The 20,321-nt window shown below is 56.7% G+C and overlaps 1 protein-coding gene across 3 annotated transcripts in view; it reads right to left on the bottom strand.

The window, feature by feature from the left end:
• CD82 (CD82 molecule) overlaps window positions 1–20,321 on the bottom strand; it is a 48,481-nt gene that overhangs the window by 4,585 nt on the left and 23,575 nt on the right. For all 3 annotated transcript variants that reach the window (XM_044259131.1, XM_044259133.1, XM_044259132.1), the window contains exons 2-6: window positions 18,326–18,408; window positions 13,942–14,014; window positions 9,601–9,725; window positions 9,388–9,462; window positions 371–472 (exon numbers count right to left, since the gene is read on the bottom strand). In XM_044259131.1, coding sequence (XP_044115066.1) covers window positions 371–472; window positions 9,388–9,462; window positions 9,601–9,725; window positions 13,942–14,014; window positions 18,326–18,388 — 438 coding nt within the window. In that variant the 5' untranslated portion in view covers window positions 18,389–18,408. The remainder of the gene's footprint in view (window positions 1–370; window positions 473–9,387; window positions 9,463–9,600; window positions 9,726–13,941; window positions 14,015–18,325; window positions 18,409–20,321) is intronic.

Here is a 20,321-nt window from a genome sequence, read left to right as displayed (position 1 = left end):
TGCCAATATCCTCCCAGAGGTAGCCTCCACTCAGACTCGTGTCCGCACGTCAGCCTTGGCACCCAGTTCCTTAACCCCCCGGAGGGACTCCTGACACTCCCCAGCCTGGCTTGCAAGGAGGGCCCTCCCCCTCTGGCCATAGACTGGGAGCATCAGGAGCCCCAGGCAGCCTCCAAGACCCTGGGCCCCCGGAGACTGTGGTGGGAGCTGGGGTGCTAGGCAGGGCTACGACTCAGAGGCCCCTTGCCCTCAACAGATACACACTCATATACAAACTCTCTGGAATATTCAGTCAGGCAGACGACACCCAGACTCAGACACACTGGGCCAGGACCCTCACGCCACCCCACCCCTGCCACCGTCGCCTTACCTGGGCCTGCACGTAGTCCCAGGCCTCCTGCAGTCTGTCCTCGTGACTGTCCTTGTAGTTCTGAATGAGGCTGGTCACGATGCTGCCCATCTCCTGCTTTAGCTGCAGACGGAGGGGAGAATAAGGGTCAAGGTCGGATTTCCTGAAACCCATTCCCCACCTTTGGTCACATCTACTTAAATGGCCTCTTTCCTCACCCACCCCAGCTCTGGGGACATGCTCACACTCAAAAGCATCCTACTATTCATGCCAGCTGCTTTTCTAGTGCTTCTAGGGTGCCAGGCCCCTGCTGGCCATCACAGGAAGCCCGGAGCAGTCAGGGCCTACCACAGCTGTGCTGTAGTCTGTTCGGCACTCAGTGCCCTCCGGTGGCTTCTCATCCCTCTCAGGAAGAATACCACCATCCTGTCAGTGGCCCACAAGACCCAGTCTTGTTTGGCCCCCACTCTTCCCAAACCATTTTCTGTTTTTTACCTTCTTCTGCTTCAATTACCCAGATCTCCTTCGCTGTCTTTCTGCTTGGCATGCTCGTGCCTCAGGGCCTTTGCACTTCCTCTTCCACCTGTCATCCTCCTCCCCCACATATTAACATGGCTCACTGGTCCACTTCCTCCAGGGCTTTGTTTAAAGGTCACCTCCTCAGAAAGGCCCTCCTGGACTATCCTACAGAATATATCTCTTCCCTGTCCCCTCCAGCACCCCCTCCCAGGCCCTCCTCAGCCTGCAAGGGTGGGCCTGCTGTTTCATAGCATTGTCATTACAAGCTCATTCCTTTTCAGGATGTACTGTGTCTCTCCTCCACTAAAATGTCAGAGTCATGGGAGCAAGGACCATACCTGGTGAAGCCTGGCCAGGTCAGACGTGAGCTGTACTTGAATAACGGATGGCTGTACGTTCACTGCCTAATGCTGCGCCCCAGGGCAGTACTCACATACTCTCCCCATTAGTCCTCATGCCTGCCCCGCAGCCCTGCGAACTCCAAATCCTGACTGTGTGGGGGAATTCAGGGTCCGTTGGTGAGGGAGAGAAGCATCTGCTTTTCTCAACGCCAGCAAGGAAACAATGATTTACAAAGAAGGCAGATGAGGGGCACAAGGAACAAAAGGATTCAGCCCCAAAGGCCCCCCAGGGGCGGCTCTCAACAGAGGCTCGCACGCAGGCAGCTTTTCAGGAACAAGTCAGCCGTGCAAAGGGAGGCAAACCCGAAACCAACCTTGAGAACTGAGAACAGGGCCCCGCGCCCCAGGTAGGAACAAGGGCCCCCCCGTTGCCCTCCACCCCGAGAGCCAGACCAAGCCTGGCCCCGCCTGGCCTCTCCCGTGGACCTTGTCCAGGGGCCTCCCTGGCACACCAGCACAAATAAGCGAGTCACAGCCACCTGCTGTCACCACAGAAGCCCAGGGTGAGAGGCCAGGGTACTGAGGGGACGGCCACAAACCTGTCCCTGGGTTCCGGAGAAAGGGGAATTAGGATATAGGACAGACACTTCCTGGCAGGGGTTTTCAGAGCCCAGCTCACAAGGCGGTGAGTGGGCTGCCTCAGCTCTCCGCGGGCAGCTCAGAAAACCCACATCTCTCTGGAGAGACCCGCAGTCCTGGCTCCTTGCCCCCTCCCTTCGCCGCTCTGGGAAACCAGCCCCGCTCCCCAGACCCGCTCTCTGCCCCTCTCCCTCTTGCCAGAATCCCCAGCGTGGTACTCTCCCTTCACTCACACTGAGCTTTACAATTTACAAAGCCTTCCTACCAGCAACGAATCACAGCTGCTAAGTTTTATCAAATACCTCTTAGAGACCAGCCATGCTAAGTACTTTTTGTGCATTAATTCATTTTTATCCTCAGAGCGGACCTAGGGATTTACCTCGTTCCCTCATTTTAGAGATGCAGAAAATGAGGCTCAGAGAGAGTGATTACACAGCAACATGGGTCACACGGCCAACATGTGAAGAGCTGGGATTTGGACCTGGAACCCGAGTTTTGACCCGTGAAACTCTATCAGCACTGAAACCACTTGGGCCACAGCTTGAAGGAGGTCAGAGCGTGTGAAGGAATGGCCTGGAGAAGCTAAGCGGCTAGCTCCCGTCCTACAGCTGGGGCTGGCTCCTGCAGGCTTGGGTCTTTCTGCCCTGACCCTCTCTGCTCCGCCTCTTTTCCCCGGGCGGGGGTGGTGGTGGTGGTGGTGGTGGTGGATGATCCGGAAAGAAGGGGGCTGTCCCCAGGGGCATTTGCATGGACAGCTGCTTCTCCCACAGCTGTCTTACCTGCCCTCCCCGCCCCCCACCACCGACCTTGTATTTATACCCCAGCCCATACTTCCCTATTTCAGGTCCCCTGACATGAGAAAAGTGATGGAAGCCCAGTGGTTTCCACTGAGGCTGGGTGGTTTCCATGGAAACACCACCTCATCCTGCAGCCCAGAAGGGAGCTGAGAGACCCAGCAAGGCCACAGGGACAACGGCCGCCTCGGGGGCTGGTTCAGCTCTCAGCAGATGCCTTGGGATCCCCATGCCCAGGAGGCCAAGTCGGGAGCTCAGGGGCGGTCACCCTGGCAACCAGGTCATACCTGAGACAAGAGCAAGCGGGAAGGGGAAGGGGTAAGATGCCCACTCTCTTCCTTCGTCCCTGTAGGGGACGCTTCTGGGGTTTCTCCCTGCGCTGCACCCAATTCTCCCTTCTAGAAACAGCACTTCCTTTCCTTAGGGGTAACCCCCCAATCCCTTCATAAGCCCGGAAGCCCTGCCCCTCTCATTGCCATGGGCAAGTCCCAGGCTGCCATTGGCCACCTCCCCCACCCTGGGCACAGGGAATGCTTCAAGGATGGGATTTGTCACCCAATGTGACCTTTTCTTTCTGCTCATCGGGCAACACGAGGGCCTACAGGGACTGCCTGCCTGAGAAGGCAGCTGACAGAGAAGAGCCAGAGCCAGATCAAGGGACGGAGAGGGACAGAGTCCCAGGGGCAGCCTTCAGAAATCTGGATCCCACAGAGCCTCCAGCCAGCTCTGGCCCATCCCGTTACTATCTATGCAATGAAGAGTCGTGCCCAGGATTAAAAAACAAACAAACAAACAAAAAACAGTCCTTCCCAGGACCAGCAGCATTAATTACAGCCCAGAGCAAAATGAAAATGCAGGGTCCCTTGCTTAAAAAGGACTATGAATTTCAACGCAGCAGCATCAGAGTATAAACCAAGCATGGTTTGAAGCGGAGGGCCCTGTGTAACCACTCAGGTCACACGCCTAGGAGGCCAGTCCTGGAAAGCTGCCCGGTCCCTCCTCCCCATTTCCCAGAACAGAGAACAGATCCAGAGGCACGATTTGGCAAGATCACACAGCTAGCGAGCAGCAGAGACGGGACATAACCCTAATTGGGAGGCTCCAGAAGCCTGCAATCTGAACTGTGGCCGACCCCCACTGTTTCCACCCGCCCCCCCCACCGTCCCCTCTGGGGCAGCTCCCCACTACCACCGGCTGTGCTCCAACTCCACCTTGCAGCCTGCTGTTTCACACAGAGGCAGGATTAGAAGAGACCTCAGTAAAAGCCCTTCCCATACCTTCCTGGGCTCTGTGCTTAAATTCTCCCACGTATGGGGAACTCAGGACCCCACAGAATGGCACATTGAAGGGGTGGGGAGGCTCTTGATATAAGCAATTCATTTTAAGTTCCAAAGGGGACCAGTTGAAACAAATCAGATCACTCTCTCCCAGGAGAAACCATTTGGATATTCAAGACCAGACTGGGTCTCCCTCCACCCCCTCTCCTCTCCGGCTCCTCCAACCACTCCTTGGGATGGTGTCCTGACCTCTCTCCATGCTCTTTATTCTAGGCATCAAATTGCCCTCGAGAACGAGGTGCCCCCCCCCCAAGCAATGAAATGGACCCACACCTTCCTGTCTTCTCCTGGGGATCCCATAGGACATGTTGCCAGGTGCATTGCCAGAATGCAGACACAGTGGGTCTGAGGCTTCAGCCTAGGATCCCAATAAGAAATGAGGGCCCTTGTTGGTAGTGGTGGATGCAGAGGGGGTGGTGTGTTTACTCCTAGTCACCGCACCTGAGTCTTTCCTGAAAGCAGGCAGCAAAGTACGCAACCAGCAACCCAGAACTCCCCAGGCTCCAGTTAACTCCTTGAGGGCGGGGTCTGAGTCAGGCTCCACCTTCCACTGCCACGGAGCCAAGGAGCCACATGGGCACCCAGCAACCAGCACCTTAAGAATTTTCATCCCAAGGCACCTGGGTGGTTCAGTCGGTTAAGCATCTGCCTTTGTCTCAGGTCATGATCCAGGGGTCCTGGGATAGAGACCCACATTGGGCTCCCTGCTCAGCCAGAAGCCTGCTTCTTCCTCACCCTCTGCCACTGCCCCTGCTATCCTCTCTCACTCTGTCAAATAAATAAAATACTTAAAAAAAAAAAAGACTCTCCATCCCACTGCTCTCCATGATCCCCTTTCAGAAGGAATGCCTGGAGGCCTTTTTCCCCTTCCCCAAAGGGAAGACAAAGGTCACATGTCTCTGTCCTAGCTCCAGCTGTCCACCCCCAAGGCTGGTAGCAACCCTGGCCAGAGCATCAGGAAGTTTCCGTCATAGGAAGTAGACATCCCACAGAACAGCACTGTCCTTGGGGAACCCCTCTTACCACCTACAGGTCAGGGCGCTGCGACGCACGCACGCACACTGGCTCCTCTGAACTTCTCTGGTAGGAAAAGGAAAGAGGGGGGAGGGCATCACTGTGTTCCCGACCAGCCTTCCCCAGGGTGAGGAAGGGCACAGCAGTGTGGCTGGGCCACTGCCCCCAACCCCAGTCCCCAGCACCCACCCAGCCCCACTAGAGCTCCTTCCCCTTCAAGGCCTCAGCCCCCCTCTCTTCTGCTCAGCCCCCTGACATTATCCACTGAAGCCTCAGCGGCCTCACCCTTGTGGGCCATTGGGCAGGGGAGCAGCAGGGCCTGCCTCAGTGTGCCAAGGCCAGTGCCCGGCACGTCCCAGCAGAGAGTGCTCCCTTTCTTCCTCGAGACCCTCTCCCACTCTCCTCTACCTGGAGAGGACAAGCCAGAATCCCAGAGCGTCAAAGCTGGGAAAGGTCCCCGAGATGTCAGCTGGCACTCCGAGAGGCTGGGCAAGTTGTCCAAGCCCCTGGGGCAGCCAGAGGCAGATCCCAGCCAAGAACACAGGGCCCGAGAAGCCCAGACGTGGGCCAGGCCCGCAGAACTGGGGCTGGGTATACGTGGTCAGATGAGGAAAGAGCTAAAGGAATCCCCACTCTCAAATCCTGGCCCACGGCTCTCGCTAAGACTAACACCAAAGACAACAGGAACAGCTGCCGTTTACTGAGCCCTTACTAAGCGTTAATGAAGTTAATGATGGGGACCACCAGTGAGCCCTCCCAAGGAGTCCAGGAGGGGTCCGCTCCGGGCCAGGCGCTACTCAGGCCCTTCCCATTGGTGGGGCTCTCAAATCCGCAGCAAAGAGCTAGGAGATGGCCTTGGGGCCCGGGTGCTCTGGCACTGAGCAGTGTTCCAATTTTAGAAAGGGATTGGGGTCTGGGTCACACCACGCATTCTTTCCCATTCATAATTCCCGAGGGCCCCCTGAATGGGGTACACAGAGGCCACGAATAGCCTGGCTTCTCTTCGGGTTTGATTCTGCCACTGAACGAGCTGCAAAGGGCATTTTTGCTTTTCAGAATGGTTCTTGGATTTCAGAACTGCGGCTAAGGGGAGCGGACCTGTATTGTTACCGCTGTCTGACCAGTGACATGCGTGGAGCACAGAGAGGTTGAGTAACTTGCTGAGGCCCTCAGAGCAGCGATTCCAACACGGGCAGTTGAGTCCTGGAGTTGAGGCCTTGGCCCCTTCCCTATCTTATATAAGTGTTGCGGTCTGTGCTCCCTTCAACTCTGGGTGGGAGTGGGGGCCCAGCTGCTTTTCCCTTCAATTTAGAGATGCAGAAGCCCGGGCTCGAGAGGCCATGTGCCTTGCCCTAGGCCCCCAGCCTACCCTGTTGCTGCCCAGGGAACCGTGGCTGCTGGGAACTCAGGGCAGGAGGGACGAATGGCATCCCCAGAGACCACTTCGGGCAGGGGCAGGGGGGACCCCAGTGGCTCGATCCCTTCCACCTGCCCAGGAGGCCTGCGGAGTGAGAGAATGGACATCCCATTGCCTCTAGAAGTTCTCTTCCTCTAGGCTCAACAAGGCCCACCTCCCCAGCTGGACCTCATCGGCAGGAATAAACATCATCAAGGACATGTTTAGTCTTCCACCGGGATTTACAATGTGCTGGGAAAGAAAAAATAAATCATTCATTCTAATTTGAGTGAGAGAGCACTGCCAGAACATCCCCAGCAGATCCAGGAAATGTCCCTCTGCCTTGCAGGAGAGGTGGGCCAAGGTAAGGTGGGCTGGGACCAGGGGGCATGGGGTATGGCCTGGTGGGGAGGAGGAGCGGGAGGCAGGGGAGGGAATCACGGGGTAGGGCGGACAGTTTGGACTGGAGTCAGGAGTCCTGATTCTCCAAACAAGCCTTGCTCTGGGGCTGTGGGACGCCACTGAGGCGTAGCTGCTGGCTGTCAGCCAAGCGGAGATCATACCAGCCCACAGGGAGGCAGGGTGCTGGAAAGGGAGGCATGGGCCTTGGTTGGGTCAGAGGGATGGGGATGGAATTCTCCATTCTGAAGCATCTGAGCTATGTGTGGCTGCGGCCAAGTCATTTTGCTGCTCTCTGCCTCAGTTTCTTAAAACTGGAAAATGTTTGTAAAACTGAAGTGTTTATCAAGTTATTAGCTCAGCTCCTGGCATGTGGTTGGCATTCAACAGGGGCCAGAGATGGGGGCCATCGTTATTACTATGAGATGGGGAAATCAGACAGTGAGAAGGCAGACTGCCCGAGACCCCTACAGAGCCAACCGCCTTCTGAGTCATGGAACCCAGCTCACCAGGGCCCAGTTCTTATCCACCCTGATTATGACCTACCACCAACTGGGTCCCAGAGAATCCCCAGGTGGCACAGGGTAGAAATAAAGACCAGATCTTACAATCCTTTCACTGAGAAAAGAGTTGCCCTCCTTTAAATGCTGCCTCCCTGTCTGGTAGCCAAGCGAGCTCCCTTTCATCTGCTGAAACCACTATTTACCCTTTTGCCTTGGCTTCCAGGAAGCTCAGTATTCAAGTTAGCCCTCAGCTACTGTGCTAGTGTCCTGGCGTCAGGGCCACTGCTTCTCCTCTTCCAGCGTGCATTCCAGTCCCTCTCATTTTGACTTTAGTTACCCAGTGCCTGTGTTGGAACTCAACTCTACTTCTGGGAAAGAGGCTAGGAGTGGATTATAAAGGAAAACAGACTCAGGGAGGAGCCACTGCTATGAAAATCACACCAGTATGAACCAGGAGCCGCCTGGGTTCAAAGCCTGGCCCTGCCGCTTACTCGCCGTGTGACCTTTGATCAAGGGGGCTCATTTCTGCGTTCTGCTTCCACATCTGAAAATGAGGGTGACATGCCCATGACCACACAGGACCCCAGGGAGGAAAAGCTCAGTGAGCACAGTCTGCCCGCCACAGGGGGTGGCAGCCTTGTTCTAGGCTTCACAAAGTGTTAGTTGTTGATGTTGGTGTAATGTTTTCTTGCCTCCCTTCTAAGAAGTGATCTGAAGCAACCGGACCTTCGAGTGGTAAAATTAGGAGCACAGGAGCCACCAGCTCCGCCTCCCTGATCGCTAGGTAAGAACTGTATCGCTGGAGGAAAGCGGTGGCCCCCAGGGGCAACCAGGGCATGGGCCATGTGCAGTGGATCTGGGTTGAGCTCTGGGCCCTCCCGTGGCCCAGCCACTGGCTGACTGGGTACCCTAGCCCCTCACCTGTCGGATGGGGATTCTCATGCTACCCTGAGAGGGAAGGCATGGGGAGCATGTGAAAGAATGAAAGCAAAGTGGCCAGCATTGTACAGTAGTACATGCTGTACACTGAACCAACCGCAGGGGTGCTGGGGGTTCTAGTCCCTGTATTACTGACAGTATTGTTCGATATCTCTCTGAACACCTGTCTCCCCTGTCTGTCAATGAAACACAGTACCCAGCTGCCAGAAGGATAAGACAATGTGTGTAAAGCTTCCAGAAGATACTGTGTGCACACAGTAGGTGCTCCATAAGTGCTAACTTTGATAGTCACAATCAACTGGCTCACCCAACAGTTATTCCTGGCTTCCCTTCTCCCTTGTGCCTGTGTCTCTAGAGTCCCCTTAAAGCCAGGGTACCTTTGTGACCCAATCTGGAGAAGACTGTTGGAGGACTTGCTTTTCTGATCAAAGGGATGGCCTGGGTCTGGCACTGCCCGTTTCCCTCTGCTCCGGCTACAGCAGCACAGATGGTGCTCTGGCAGCCATCTTGTGACCATGAGGTGAGTGGAGTGATCTAGTGAGTGGCATGGTGAGGATGCTGAACAGACAGCCAGAAGCACTGTCTCTGATTTTAGCATGACTTCTGATTAAGTCAATAGTGAATGTCAGCCTGATAGCCTTTCTATTCCTTTAAGCGGAGTGCCTTCCCTGTGACGCAAAACTGATTTTCTTTATTGCAGTGTCCTCCCTGTGCCCCATCTATGGATGAGTGGTACGGATTTAGTACTTGCTGAGGTGCCTGAATAAAAACAAGATGAACAACATCTATTGGGCGTTGACCATGCCGAGCACTGTGCTATGTTTTTACTAAGATAATCCCCCTGAATCCTCATGAGAACCAGAAGCTAAATTATTATTGCCCTCCATTTGCAGAAGGGGAGACAGGCCCCGAGAGGCAAGCAGCTTGCCTACCGTCCCCCAGCTACAAGGTGCTGGGGTAGAGCTGCGTTCAGGCCCACGGCGACCCTGCCCAGAATGCTGCCCCCCTTGCATCTCACTAGGAGATCGCAGGGACCGGACCTTCTGGGTTTGCCTGAGAGAACTGAGGGGCCCCTGGTCTCTCTCCTACCCCCTGGGACCAATCCCCCTGCAGGCCCAGCCCAGCCCAGCCCAGCCAGGGGCCAGGAGAATGCTTACCTTGCCCATGTTGAAATAGAAGAGGGCTCCTGCAGCCACCTGGACGATAAGGATCAGGAGGAGGAAGGCAAAGTACTGGGGACACAGAGGAGCAAGGAGTCAGCCTCATGCCCAGTCCCCTGGGGTGCACCCGCCCTGCTCACCCCTGCAGGCACTCCCGCAGCTGGAACCAGGGTACACGCAGGTGCCCCTCAGCTGGCCGGCAGTACTCACCAGCCCCAGCAGGCAGCGGACCTCCTTGATGGCACCAATGCAGCCCAGGAAGCCCATGAACATGGTGACGGCCCCTACGCCGATGAAGACGCAGGCCCCTACCTTGAGCGAGCTGGAGGAGGTCTCTGGGGATGGAGAGAAGGACATTCAGTCGGGCCCAGCTGTCTCACCCTCATTAAGCACACCATCAGGGGAAGGCCGAAGAAGGTCGAGCACTGCTTCCCTTGGGCTCCGCCCCCACCAGGCGCTGTGCTAGCTGCTGGGTAGACAGGAGTCAGAATACTGAGGTCCCCATGGCCAGGAGCTGCCACCCAGTGGGGCGGGATGTAGGGACAATACAGCACAGATCCCCCAGTTGTGGGGAGAGCCACAGGGACACGGAGGCTAGCTCCAGTAGACAACCATGGGGCGGGGAGTGGGCTGGGTAGCTGGGAAAGGCTGGTCTGAGCAAGAGGAGAGCCTAGAAGCAGCCTAGTGAAGCTCTGAGAGGGGAAGGCATTGCAGGTGGGTGGGGGAGGGGAAGGAGGGGCGGGGGGGGGGTGGGAACAGCAAGGAGGAAGGAGCTAGGATATACTTAAAGAAGGCAAGACAGAGTGGGCCCGTGGAAGTCTGACCTGTGATATGCCTGAGACACAGAGAGGTGCCTGATGACAAGACACCCTCTCTGGGGCCGCCCCTGTGGGCAAAGGTCTGGGTTCCGTCAGAGCACTTGACCAGCATTTCCCAAGAAGCCCAGCGCATCGCCCACCAGAACAGGGCGCAACTCACGCCCACCTCCAGATGCCCTGTACCCAGAGGCTGTCAGATGCAGAAGAGCCAGGGCAGATGGGCCTCCCCCTGGCAGGGGGCGGCAGACTCCCCCCAACAAAAGCCCCTGCACTCTCCGGGAGGCGGAGGGGGCAGGATGTTTCCAGAAGGCTGGCAAGCAGCCTGGAATGCATTACTGGATCAGGGGAACCCATTAGGGAAGTAGATTCCTGGGTCCGTACAACTGGACAGACTTTCTTGGGAGGCCACCCGGAACCTGCAATTTTAATGTGCCAGACAAGGCATGGCCAGAGCTGGCACAAGTGGCTGTCAGCAGGGAAGACATGGGCCAGCTCCCTGGGGGAGCCTGAGAGAAGCTGATATCCCCACCCCAGCCACCGAGGACCCCTGAGCACCCTTAAGCAATCATTACAAAGCTCAAGTGTGGATGGACAGGAGGGCCGGATTCAGCCCCACTTCCTGGTCACAGACAGAAATGTTCTGGAGCTCGGGAGGGGCTGGCTAGCCCACCCCGTTCTCAGGGTGCAGGGTAGGGCTGCCTACCCCCCAGCTCCACACAGGAGCCCCCAGGCAGGTGGGGTAGGGAGGGGAGTGGGGAAGCAGTGCCCCTGCTGGGGTGAGCGTGGGGGGCTCCTGGCACTGAGCTCCCATTTTCATTCTAGGTCCTCGGCGCCCTGCTCTCAGCAATTGGCACAGTCAGGAGGAGGCCATCCAACGCCACTTTTTCTAAGCTTCCTGGGTTTGGGTTCCTCCCAGGGATGACTCCCAGAGAAAAGAAATTTGGCAGAGTCTGGAATCCACTGCGTGCCTGCCAGAACAAGGCTCTTTATCCGGATCATCCCTTCATTTCCACATCGCTTCATGTCCACGCCAGACCCATGAGGGTAGATTTACATCCTGATTTGTCCCTAAGGGCCCTGACGCCCAGCCAGGCTAAGAGGCCACCCAGATGCCCAGCAGGCAAGACCCAGGGCTGAGACCTCCCCAACTCAGCTTCTCCCCCAGGAGGCCAGCCCAGCTGCAGTGTCTCAGCTTCTCAGAACATCCAGCGGACAGCAGTCCCTGACCACACCCAGGATCTCAGGCTGGCCCGATCTGAGCACCCTGACTTAGGAAGGGGCCAAGTGGACATTCTGGGGAGGCCCTCCACTGTGCACGGCAGAAACGTCTGGGTCTTGCCAGGCCTGGCAGGTGCCAGAGAAGCAGAAGTGGCTCCACATGAAAGGGACCGGAAGCAACAAGAAAGGGGCTCTCATCCCAGCTCTCCTGTGAACAGGGTCTAAGCCTGGGAAGGCCATCCTTTGACTTCTGTTTCATTCTCTGTGAAATGGAACTAAATCCTACTTCTCCAAGATGTTCTTACCAACTCCATCACTTCCGTAGGGTTGACTAGTTACTAGGAGCTGTTCTAAACACTTTTCATTTCTCACAACCACCTTATAACATAGATTTGATGATTATCCCCATATTCCAGATGAAGAGGCCCAGAGAGGTAAAGTAACTTGCCCACGATCACTCAGCTAGGAGGTAGCAGAGCCAGGATTTGAACCGCGGCAGCCTGGCTCCAGAGTCTGTGCTCCTGACCACAGAGCAAGGTCTGATTAAGGCAGGACTGTGTAGCAGGTGTGAAAATCCTGCAGTATATTGGGGCTCAGGGTATGGGGGGCTCAGGAGCCATGCCCCTGTTCACATCCCAGCTCCCACTCCTGGCTGAGTCTCCTGGGACAAGTTAACTTCCCTTCCTGTGATTCCGTTTCCTCCACTGTTGATGGGGACAGACACACTTCACCCCATGGATTCCCAGTTAGGGAGTCCTCACCAGTTAGGTTGAGGGGAGAGCTGTGTCATGTGGGCCTGGAACGTCCATAGTAAGTCAGAGCCCTGGGTCCCAGCCCTGTGTGATTCTTAGCAAGTCTCTCTCTGCTGGATCAGTGCTTCCAAACCCTGGCTGCTTGGGGAATCACCCGGGGAGCTTTGTAAAAACCACAGTTCTCAAGGTCCCCGCCCGCACACCAATGGAGTCTGATCCCAGAAAACATTCTGGGTGCATCTACCAGTGTATCTAGGGGACCTCTGCCTTCTGGCAGCTGGAGAGTCTTCCAACTGAATAGGGAGGAGGCAGGAGGAGCAGTAAGAGGTTCCTGGAGCCTGGGGCAAGGTGCAGGGGACAGATATGCAGAGGCTGAGCTGGGAATCCAGACTTTGCCCCCTGGCACTGTGCCTGCTGGGTGTGGCCCAGGACAGGAAGTGGGGAGCCCGGGCCTAATCAGGGCAGAGGAGGGTGCATCCCAGGCTGGGAAGGTGTGGGGAGCACAGGCATCCCACTAGGGTTGGAAATGCAGAGCCTCACCCCAGGACAGGGGAACAGTCTGCAGCCCCCCAACCCCCAGCAGGAGGCAGGGCCAAGAGCCCCAGGCTGCATCGGATGTGGCTGGAGGGTGGCTCATCCTTGCTTCCTTTCAGGTCCGAGGGGAGGCCTAGCCCCCTGGGGCCACAGTGACAGGTGTGGCCTCTCCATCACCCATCCCAGCCTGGTTCCGCTTTATTCAAATCAAGCAGCTGTCATGGGCCTGAGTCCAAACCTGCTGCCTCAGCGGCAGCTGGGAGGGAACTGAGCCAAGGACGCACTCACTGAGGGCAGTGGCATCACTGTGCTCCTTGGGGCCCTCAGCTGTGCCTCCCGTCCACCTCAGGGCATCCATGAAGTCAGTGCAGCAAGCCTGGCAGGCTTCCTGGAGGAGGCTGGTGGGTAGATTGGGCAGGGCTCTTGCCATCTGTGCAGGAGTGCCCTGGGCTTCTTTCCTCCTTCTTCAAGAGTGAGAGAAGGGGCTTCCATGCTGCGGTTCCCCTTACCACGGGCAGCATTGAACACCAAGGTCTGGGTGTTTAAGTCTCATACCTATTACTGGAAGCTCTGGGAACATGAGCCAGGGACATCACTTCTCTGAGCCCCATCTCTTCATTTGTCAGGCAGGACAGGAACAGTTCCTACCTCACAGGGCGGTCAAGGGATCAAGGCAATTTTCATGGGCAAAATGCTTGGCCCCTTGCCGGCCCCATAATGAGCCCAGACCGTGGGTGCTATGTCTGGCGTCTTCTTCCTCAGTCCAGAAGCCCAAAGAACCTAGCTGGTGCCAGGCACAGAGCAGACACAGCTTGGACTCCTGACAATTTGTGTTTCCCAGCCTTTCCTACATTTCTCTAAACTGACCGGGGATGGAGTGTGGCCCACATCTCATTGAGCTGGCACATGGAGGGAGAGAGACTCTAAGAGGCTTTCTCAAGGTCAGAGCTGAGGGAAGGGGTCGGGGCTGGGACGGCAAGCCTCCCTCAACCCCCAGTGTTCTCCGGACAACAGCAGCTTTGTGTGGGGAGGGAGAGAAAATTCCTCCCAAAAACCCCTGCAGAGGAGGGCCCCAGGGTAGAGTGGTCAGCACAGGACCTGGGCGAGGCCCCAAGGACGGCTAGAAAAGCGACCTTTCAGGTTCAAGTTCTTGCGAGCAGCCCTGAGGGCCACCTGGCTCACTGCTCCAGGGCCAGCTTGGCAGGGGGATCACGGGGAGGGACCCTTACGTAGCACAGAGATGAAACTGCTCTTGTCGGCCAGGATCCATACCCCGAAACCCAGGATCACCGCGCCCAGGATCTGGAAAGAAAAGGTACAGTCAGTGGGGGCCTGTGGGGGCCCCTGCCCAGCTGCCCCTGCACCAGGCCAGGAGGACCTGGGGGTGGGGAGGTGCACCACCTCCATCCTCAGGCCCCACACCCCAGGTCCCAGCCATCCAGACAGCAAAGCCGTGTGTGGGGAGTCCCTCGTGCCTCCCATCTCCCCTACCTCACCCCCATACATGGTCAGACCAAACTTATTAGCTTTGAGGGATACAGCCTCCTCCCACGACTTTAACTCCTGGCCCTGTCCTGTGCTCACCCCCTCCACTCCAGGAGCCAAAACCTGATAGGCACATTGCAATGCTGTTCGTCATCCCCAAGCGAGGACCTCACTCACCCTACCCTACCCTAGTCGGGCCCCCTTAAAGACAACAGCGGCTGCTGATGACCCTACATTCTTCCCCAGTGTCTCCCAGGAGGCCACCTGTCCCCTCCTCCCTCCTTGCCAGGTGGACCCTGTTATCGTCCTCACATTACAGATGGGGACACAGAGGCCCCGACCTTGCCAAGGGTCACCCATTCCATCCTTCTGGGGCTCGCAGCCAGGTCTGACTACTACCCCGGGCCAGACTGGCTCACACTAGCTGCAGGATACTTGGACCCGTCCTGGGACATCACCTGGAAAGCCAGTCTCTGGGGACAGGGAGCTACCGAGGAGCCACTGAGGGGAAGGGTCTGCCCTTGGGTGGGTGTGTCTCAGATGACGCAGCTTGCCGGGATGAAGGGGGACTTCATAGAACAGGGGAGTTTGGTTCCCAGATTCCTGAGGCCCTGTCCACCCCCAGCCCGCACCTCACGGCACAGCTGGCCAGTTGCCAGGTGTTGGGCCCATAGTCTGCTCTGTGCCCCCAGAGCCCTGCAGCAGAGCGCCTGACCTGCTCACCTCCTGCGAGGGCGGGACAGAAAATTCCCTCTGGGCAAGCACAACCCCAAGGAGATTGAAATCCAGGATTGCCCAGCTAACCTCCTCAGCTCATCTCCAAGCACCCACGAAGGAAATCCCCAGCAAGAACCCAGGGGGGCCTCTGCAGTTTTCCCAACCAGAGACTGTCATCCGGAGTGGCTGGACCAGCCCTGAGGCAATGGGCCAGCCAGGAAGAGGCCCAGTCAGGCAGCCAGCCAGAACCGGGGAGGCACATGGCCCCCTCTTTCTCTGTGAACCCAGACTGGAACTATGGGGCACCACCCTGGCCCCCTGCACTGCCCACAAACCACCCCCGAGCTCTGCCAGAATCTCCGGACAGGGCTCTGCCAGGAGCCGGGACCCTCACACCGGCGTCCTTCCCCCGGAACAGCAGAGCCTCAGTGGCTCCTGGATTTCTGTGAACCTCAGAAAAGCTGACGAGGTAATTTTCTGGGGCGTCTGGGGCCAGGATTTCGCAGGCAAGGAGGTACACGTGTACATGTGAGCATACGCGAGCACACAACAGCCGCCAGAGCAAACTTTCCAAACCACAAGTCTGATCACGTAACCGCTTCCCGATGTGCGTAGAACAGAGAGCAGGATTCCTGGAAGGCCAGCGTGGCAGGCACCCTGGAGCCCCACACTCCGCCCCCCACTTCGATGCTTCTGCTGGAACTCCCCCCACTGCCACTGCCTCTAACAGGGAGCTTCTGTGGACCATCCCGACAAGGTCGGCTGCCTTATAACCCGCTCTCCTGGGGGCCGTAACCTTCATGCCCAGCACCCTGCACAGCTGCCGGAACCCATCCCCTGTCCCGAACAGAACCCCCAGAGCGGAAAGCATAACTCCCCTGTTGGTGAGTATCCGCCTGGCACCCACAACCGGGTCTGCACGCACAGAGGGGTCAAATATCCACTTGGTGAATGAGTGCTGAGTGAACAAGGAGACGAACCAACCAAGGTATACTGTCCCTGCTCCCCTCTCCCTGCACCCTCCTGTGATAAGAGCTCCCTCTCACCCTGCCCACCCCTCCCCATATTCTGGTGGGCCATCTCCGGCCCCAGCACACAGGCAGTTAACACCGGACTCCAGCCAGCCCCCAAAGCTCTGGCCAGGGACCAGCTTTTCCAGTCTCTGGCTCCACGGAGGAGAAGGGACCCCCTTGGCCAAAACCATCAACCCTGTTTCCTTTCTCCACGAAGTCTCCACCCCTCCCTCCCGCTGCATGCGGTGAGCTGGCTGTCTGGGCCCCTGGACTGCAAAGCCGCCTGTCTCCAATCCTAGGGTCCCTGGGAACAGAAGCACGGCACTGCGACCCTCCTGTTCCCCAGTCCCGGCCAGCTGGCGGCCCAGGAGTCAAGCACTTGCCAAGAAAGGCTTGGTTCTGGCTGTATGGCCACTGTTATCTAGAGCCCTGGTCCAGCCAGGAGGGACCTGACTATCTGGCTGGGGAAGCCCAGATGCCCTGCCCCCAGCAGAGCTTCCAGACCCGGCTGCGGTCCACAGAGGATGAGAGCTGCAACAAGGCCTTGACATGGTCCTCAAGGAGGACACCAGGGCTAGAGCCAGGGTTGGAGAGCGGCAGGGCAGGGGCACCCCAGCGGTCCGTAGGAGTGCCGGGAACATGCTCAGGTCTGTGTGTTGGGGCACAGTTAGGAGGGGGAATTGAGAATGATTATTTCCCAAACTGTCTACGACCCTATGTAACTTGCAACGTAGAACAACTTTTCCCCAGGAATCCACTGTAGAAAATTTGGAAAAGGGGCAGGAAAGCATAAAGAATAAAATCCAAATTCTCAGGAATCCCAAAATGAACATTCAGAGGCACTTTCTTCTCTCAAAAAATCCCTGGACATGTGCACTTTTTAAGAGTAAATCTGAATCATAATAAACATCCTATTTTTCAGCCTGATTTTCTAACAGTAGGGGGTAAACTGGCCACCCAGAGGAGACAGCCCCCCAGCAGCACCCAGCACCCAGGAAAGCCTCTCAGGACTCTCCCCGCGCCCCGTCTCTCTCACACACACACACACACACACACACACACACACGTGCAGACTCACACATGGATCACACGCTCTCCAGCCCCATCACACATTCATGCACGTACACATTCACACATGTGCACACACACCCTGCCCCATCACACATTTGCACACACATACATTCACGCACATGCACACTCACACATGCATCACACGCTCCTGCCATCACATACGCTCATGCACACTCACATGGACACACGTGCACTCACACATGCATCACATGCTCCCCCCATCACACATTCACACATACATTCACACACGGACATACTCACACATGCATACACACACCTTGCCCCATCACATATGGACTCATGCACACTCACATGCACACACGTGCACTCACACATGCATCACACACTCCCCCTCCCCCACTGCACACACACATGCACTCACACACTTCACACATGCATCACACTCTCCTGCTGCCCCATCACACTCAAGCACCCACAGACAATTGACACATGTGCACACTCACACGTGCACCACTCTCCCCTTGCCCCATCATACACTCACACATACATTCACACACATGCACACACATCACACTCTCCCTCTTCCCCCAACACATACACATGCTTATGCACACACATACATTCACACATGTGCACTGACACACACATCACACCCTCCCCCTGCCCCATCACGCACATACTCATACACACACACACTCACTCACATACACAACCACACACACACACACACACACACTCCAAGCAAGAGGAGTCAGTGTCAGGCCTGAGGAAAACTGAGGTCCCAGGAAAACCAGTTCAGATGTGCACCGGCCTTACACATCTGGGCAGCCCTATGCTCAGGGACTTAAAAAGGGGCCTGCCAGGGTGGGTCTGGGGGCGGGGGTGTGTGTCTCCACACTGGCCCCAAGCCTGCAGGTCTCCTGCACACCCTCTGGGGGTGTGGGTACATCCCCCACAGTGGGCGTGAGGGTGGGGGAGGGGTGGCAGCTGTAACAGCAAGATTTTCAGAGGGGGTGCAGGAGGGCCGGGGGCCGGCACAGAGAAGTCTCTGCTGATGAGTTAGGGGACACCCGGGGGGCTCTTTCCCACCCATGCCCACCTCCAACCCAGACCAGCCCAGCCCTCAGTGCCCCAGGAGAGGGGACAGTGGGGATGGGCATCCAGTGTTCTGCCACAGAACCAGCTGGAATGCAGGCCATCTCTTGGCTGTGTCCTCCCGGTTCTATTCACCATGGTCTGTCCTCAGCCCCCACCCACCGCCCCTGACCACCACCCCGCAGCCTGGAGTCTCTGGGGGGTCTGAGCCTGGGTAGCCCCAGGGGAGAGTCTCTGTGGGAGGCAGTGGGCTGGTGCAGATCATACTTACGAAGAAGAGCAAGTTGAAGAGGAAGAGAAAGTATTTGGTGACTTTGATACAGGCTGACCCCATTCTGATGGTCCTGGAGCTCCCTGGCAGGAAGAAGAGAAGGCAGGTGGGTCAAGGCCAGGAAAGAAAGGGAACGAAGCTGACAGGTATCCCGGACCCGCCGACCGCAGATCTTCCCAGAGGGAGGGACTAACATGAGGTCCCATTTTACAGCCCCCTGAGTCCCAGAGAGGTTAGATGACTAGCCCAAAGCCACACAGCTAGGCAGTGTAGGCCTACAGGCCATCTCGGTTGCTTGATGTTTGACAGCTGGGAGTCTGGACAGGCCCCTCGACTGGGCAGGGCCTGGAGGGAAATGACTTAAGACCTTCTCCGGCTTTGGAAATACCCAGATGGATGCTGGTCAAAGCCAGGAGGCCAGGAAGTTAGCGGGTGACTACTGGAGACCCAGAGGGGAGACAGTGGCTGTGGCACAGATCCGTAGCCCTCTCTGGGGCCAGGGGCCTGCTGGGGCAGGAGAAGAGTTCCAGCCTTTCAGAAAAGGGACCGAGAGCTCCCTCCACCATCTCTTCACAAAGGGCACAAGTGTGCATTGTCGAACATCCAATGAACAGAACATTCAACAGAGTTAACACAAATTAAAAAAAAAATTTTCTCTCACCCCAGAAATAAAAACTGTCCTCATTTTAGTAGCTCAACTTGCAGCATGTGTGTTTCACAGATGGTTTTAAACAAAACTGGGCTCTTAGCGTATAGAGGAATCTGTAACCTGCTTTTTTCATTCGACAATACACTCTGCATGTGCTGGTAAAATGCCCCACAATGTAACTTCACCTGCTGCGTAGGATTCCATCCTGTTGATCGTTTCACATTTTGGAGGGTCAGCTTCCTCCAGAAAATTCAGGTTTGGGCAGCATTTTACATATAATGTCTGGGGGTTCAGAAGCTCCATTAAGCCCATTCAGGAGCCCCTGAGGATCCCAGGGTTAAAGTCCCAGATACAGATGTGTCCCAAAGCATGTAGTCAGTACTCGACATTAGACACACGGCTGTTGCCCATTTTTAACTGTCATCCTGGGTGACACACACGTGCTTTTGAAGTGGCACAGACCATGCTGGAGTGCGCTGGTATGTCTCTCCACACTGACGGACCCCAGGCCACTGAAGGACTCAGAGAGGAAGAGGGAAGCTGGCTGCCCCCATCCCTTCCCCAAAGCCACACAATCCTGGAATGACAGCGGCCAGCTCTCGGGCCCTGTGGGGTGACAGGAGCCAGTGCGGGGCAGCTGGGGACGGGACAGCTGCATGCGACAGCTGCTCAGGCAGAGTGGGGCATGGGGGCAGGGAAGTAGGCATTGGGCCCAGTCCTGTTCCCACAGGCCCTATGTCAGGGGGAAGGGGAGAGCAGGGCACAAAGCAGAGGGAAGGAGAGCTAATGGGTTGGCTTCACCCCTTCTTCCTCCTGCAAGGGTAGAAGGCAGTCCTAAGCCTTGTGAATCTCCCCACTCCATAAGGAAGTCCCCTCTGCCTTTTTCTGAAAGTAACCACCTTCTATCATCCTTGCCAGGAGGAGCTCAGCTTTGACTCCCCTATACCAGGGAGAGGAGAGAGGGTTGAAGGGGGGAGGGCTCACTTCCTCCCAGGGGGTCCATTTCAGGGTTCTGACATCTCAATTTGGGAGAATGTTCTCTAGCTGCCTTGCTGGGGGTCAGACTGGGGCACAACATGAAGCAACACTGTCCAGAGAAGGAAAAGGCTCTCTGGGATGGTAGTGAGCACCCTGTCACAAGCGGCATGGAAGCAAAGTGTGAGTTAATACTTTCGGGATTCAAGTGCTACCTGGGGGCGTTAGACTGAATGGCTCTTCCAGTCTACCAGGGTCCAAGGCTTGGGTCCAAGAAACGTAGGGACACCAGGGACTCTAGGAGCCAGGGAAGTCTGCCCTTGGTAACTCCACCTGGGGCCAACCCCAGACCCACGGTGGGGCAAACAAGGA

The sequence above is a fragment of the Neovison vison genome, chromosome 7, assembly GCF_020171115.1.
Source record: "Neovison vison isolate M4711 chromosome 7, ASM_NN_V1, whole genome shotgun sequence".
NCBI classification, from domain to species: domain Eukaryota; kingdom Metazoa; phylum Chordata; class Mammalia; order Carnivora; family Mustelidae; genus Neogale; species Neogale vison.
The sequence above is the reverse complement of the archived record's forward strand: the minus strand, read 5'-3'. Positions and strand labels throughout refer to the sequence as shown.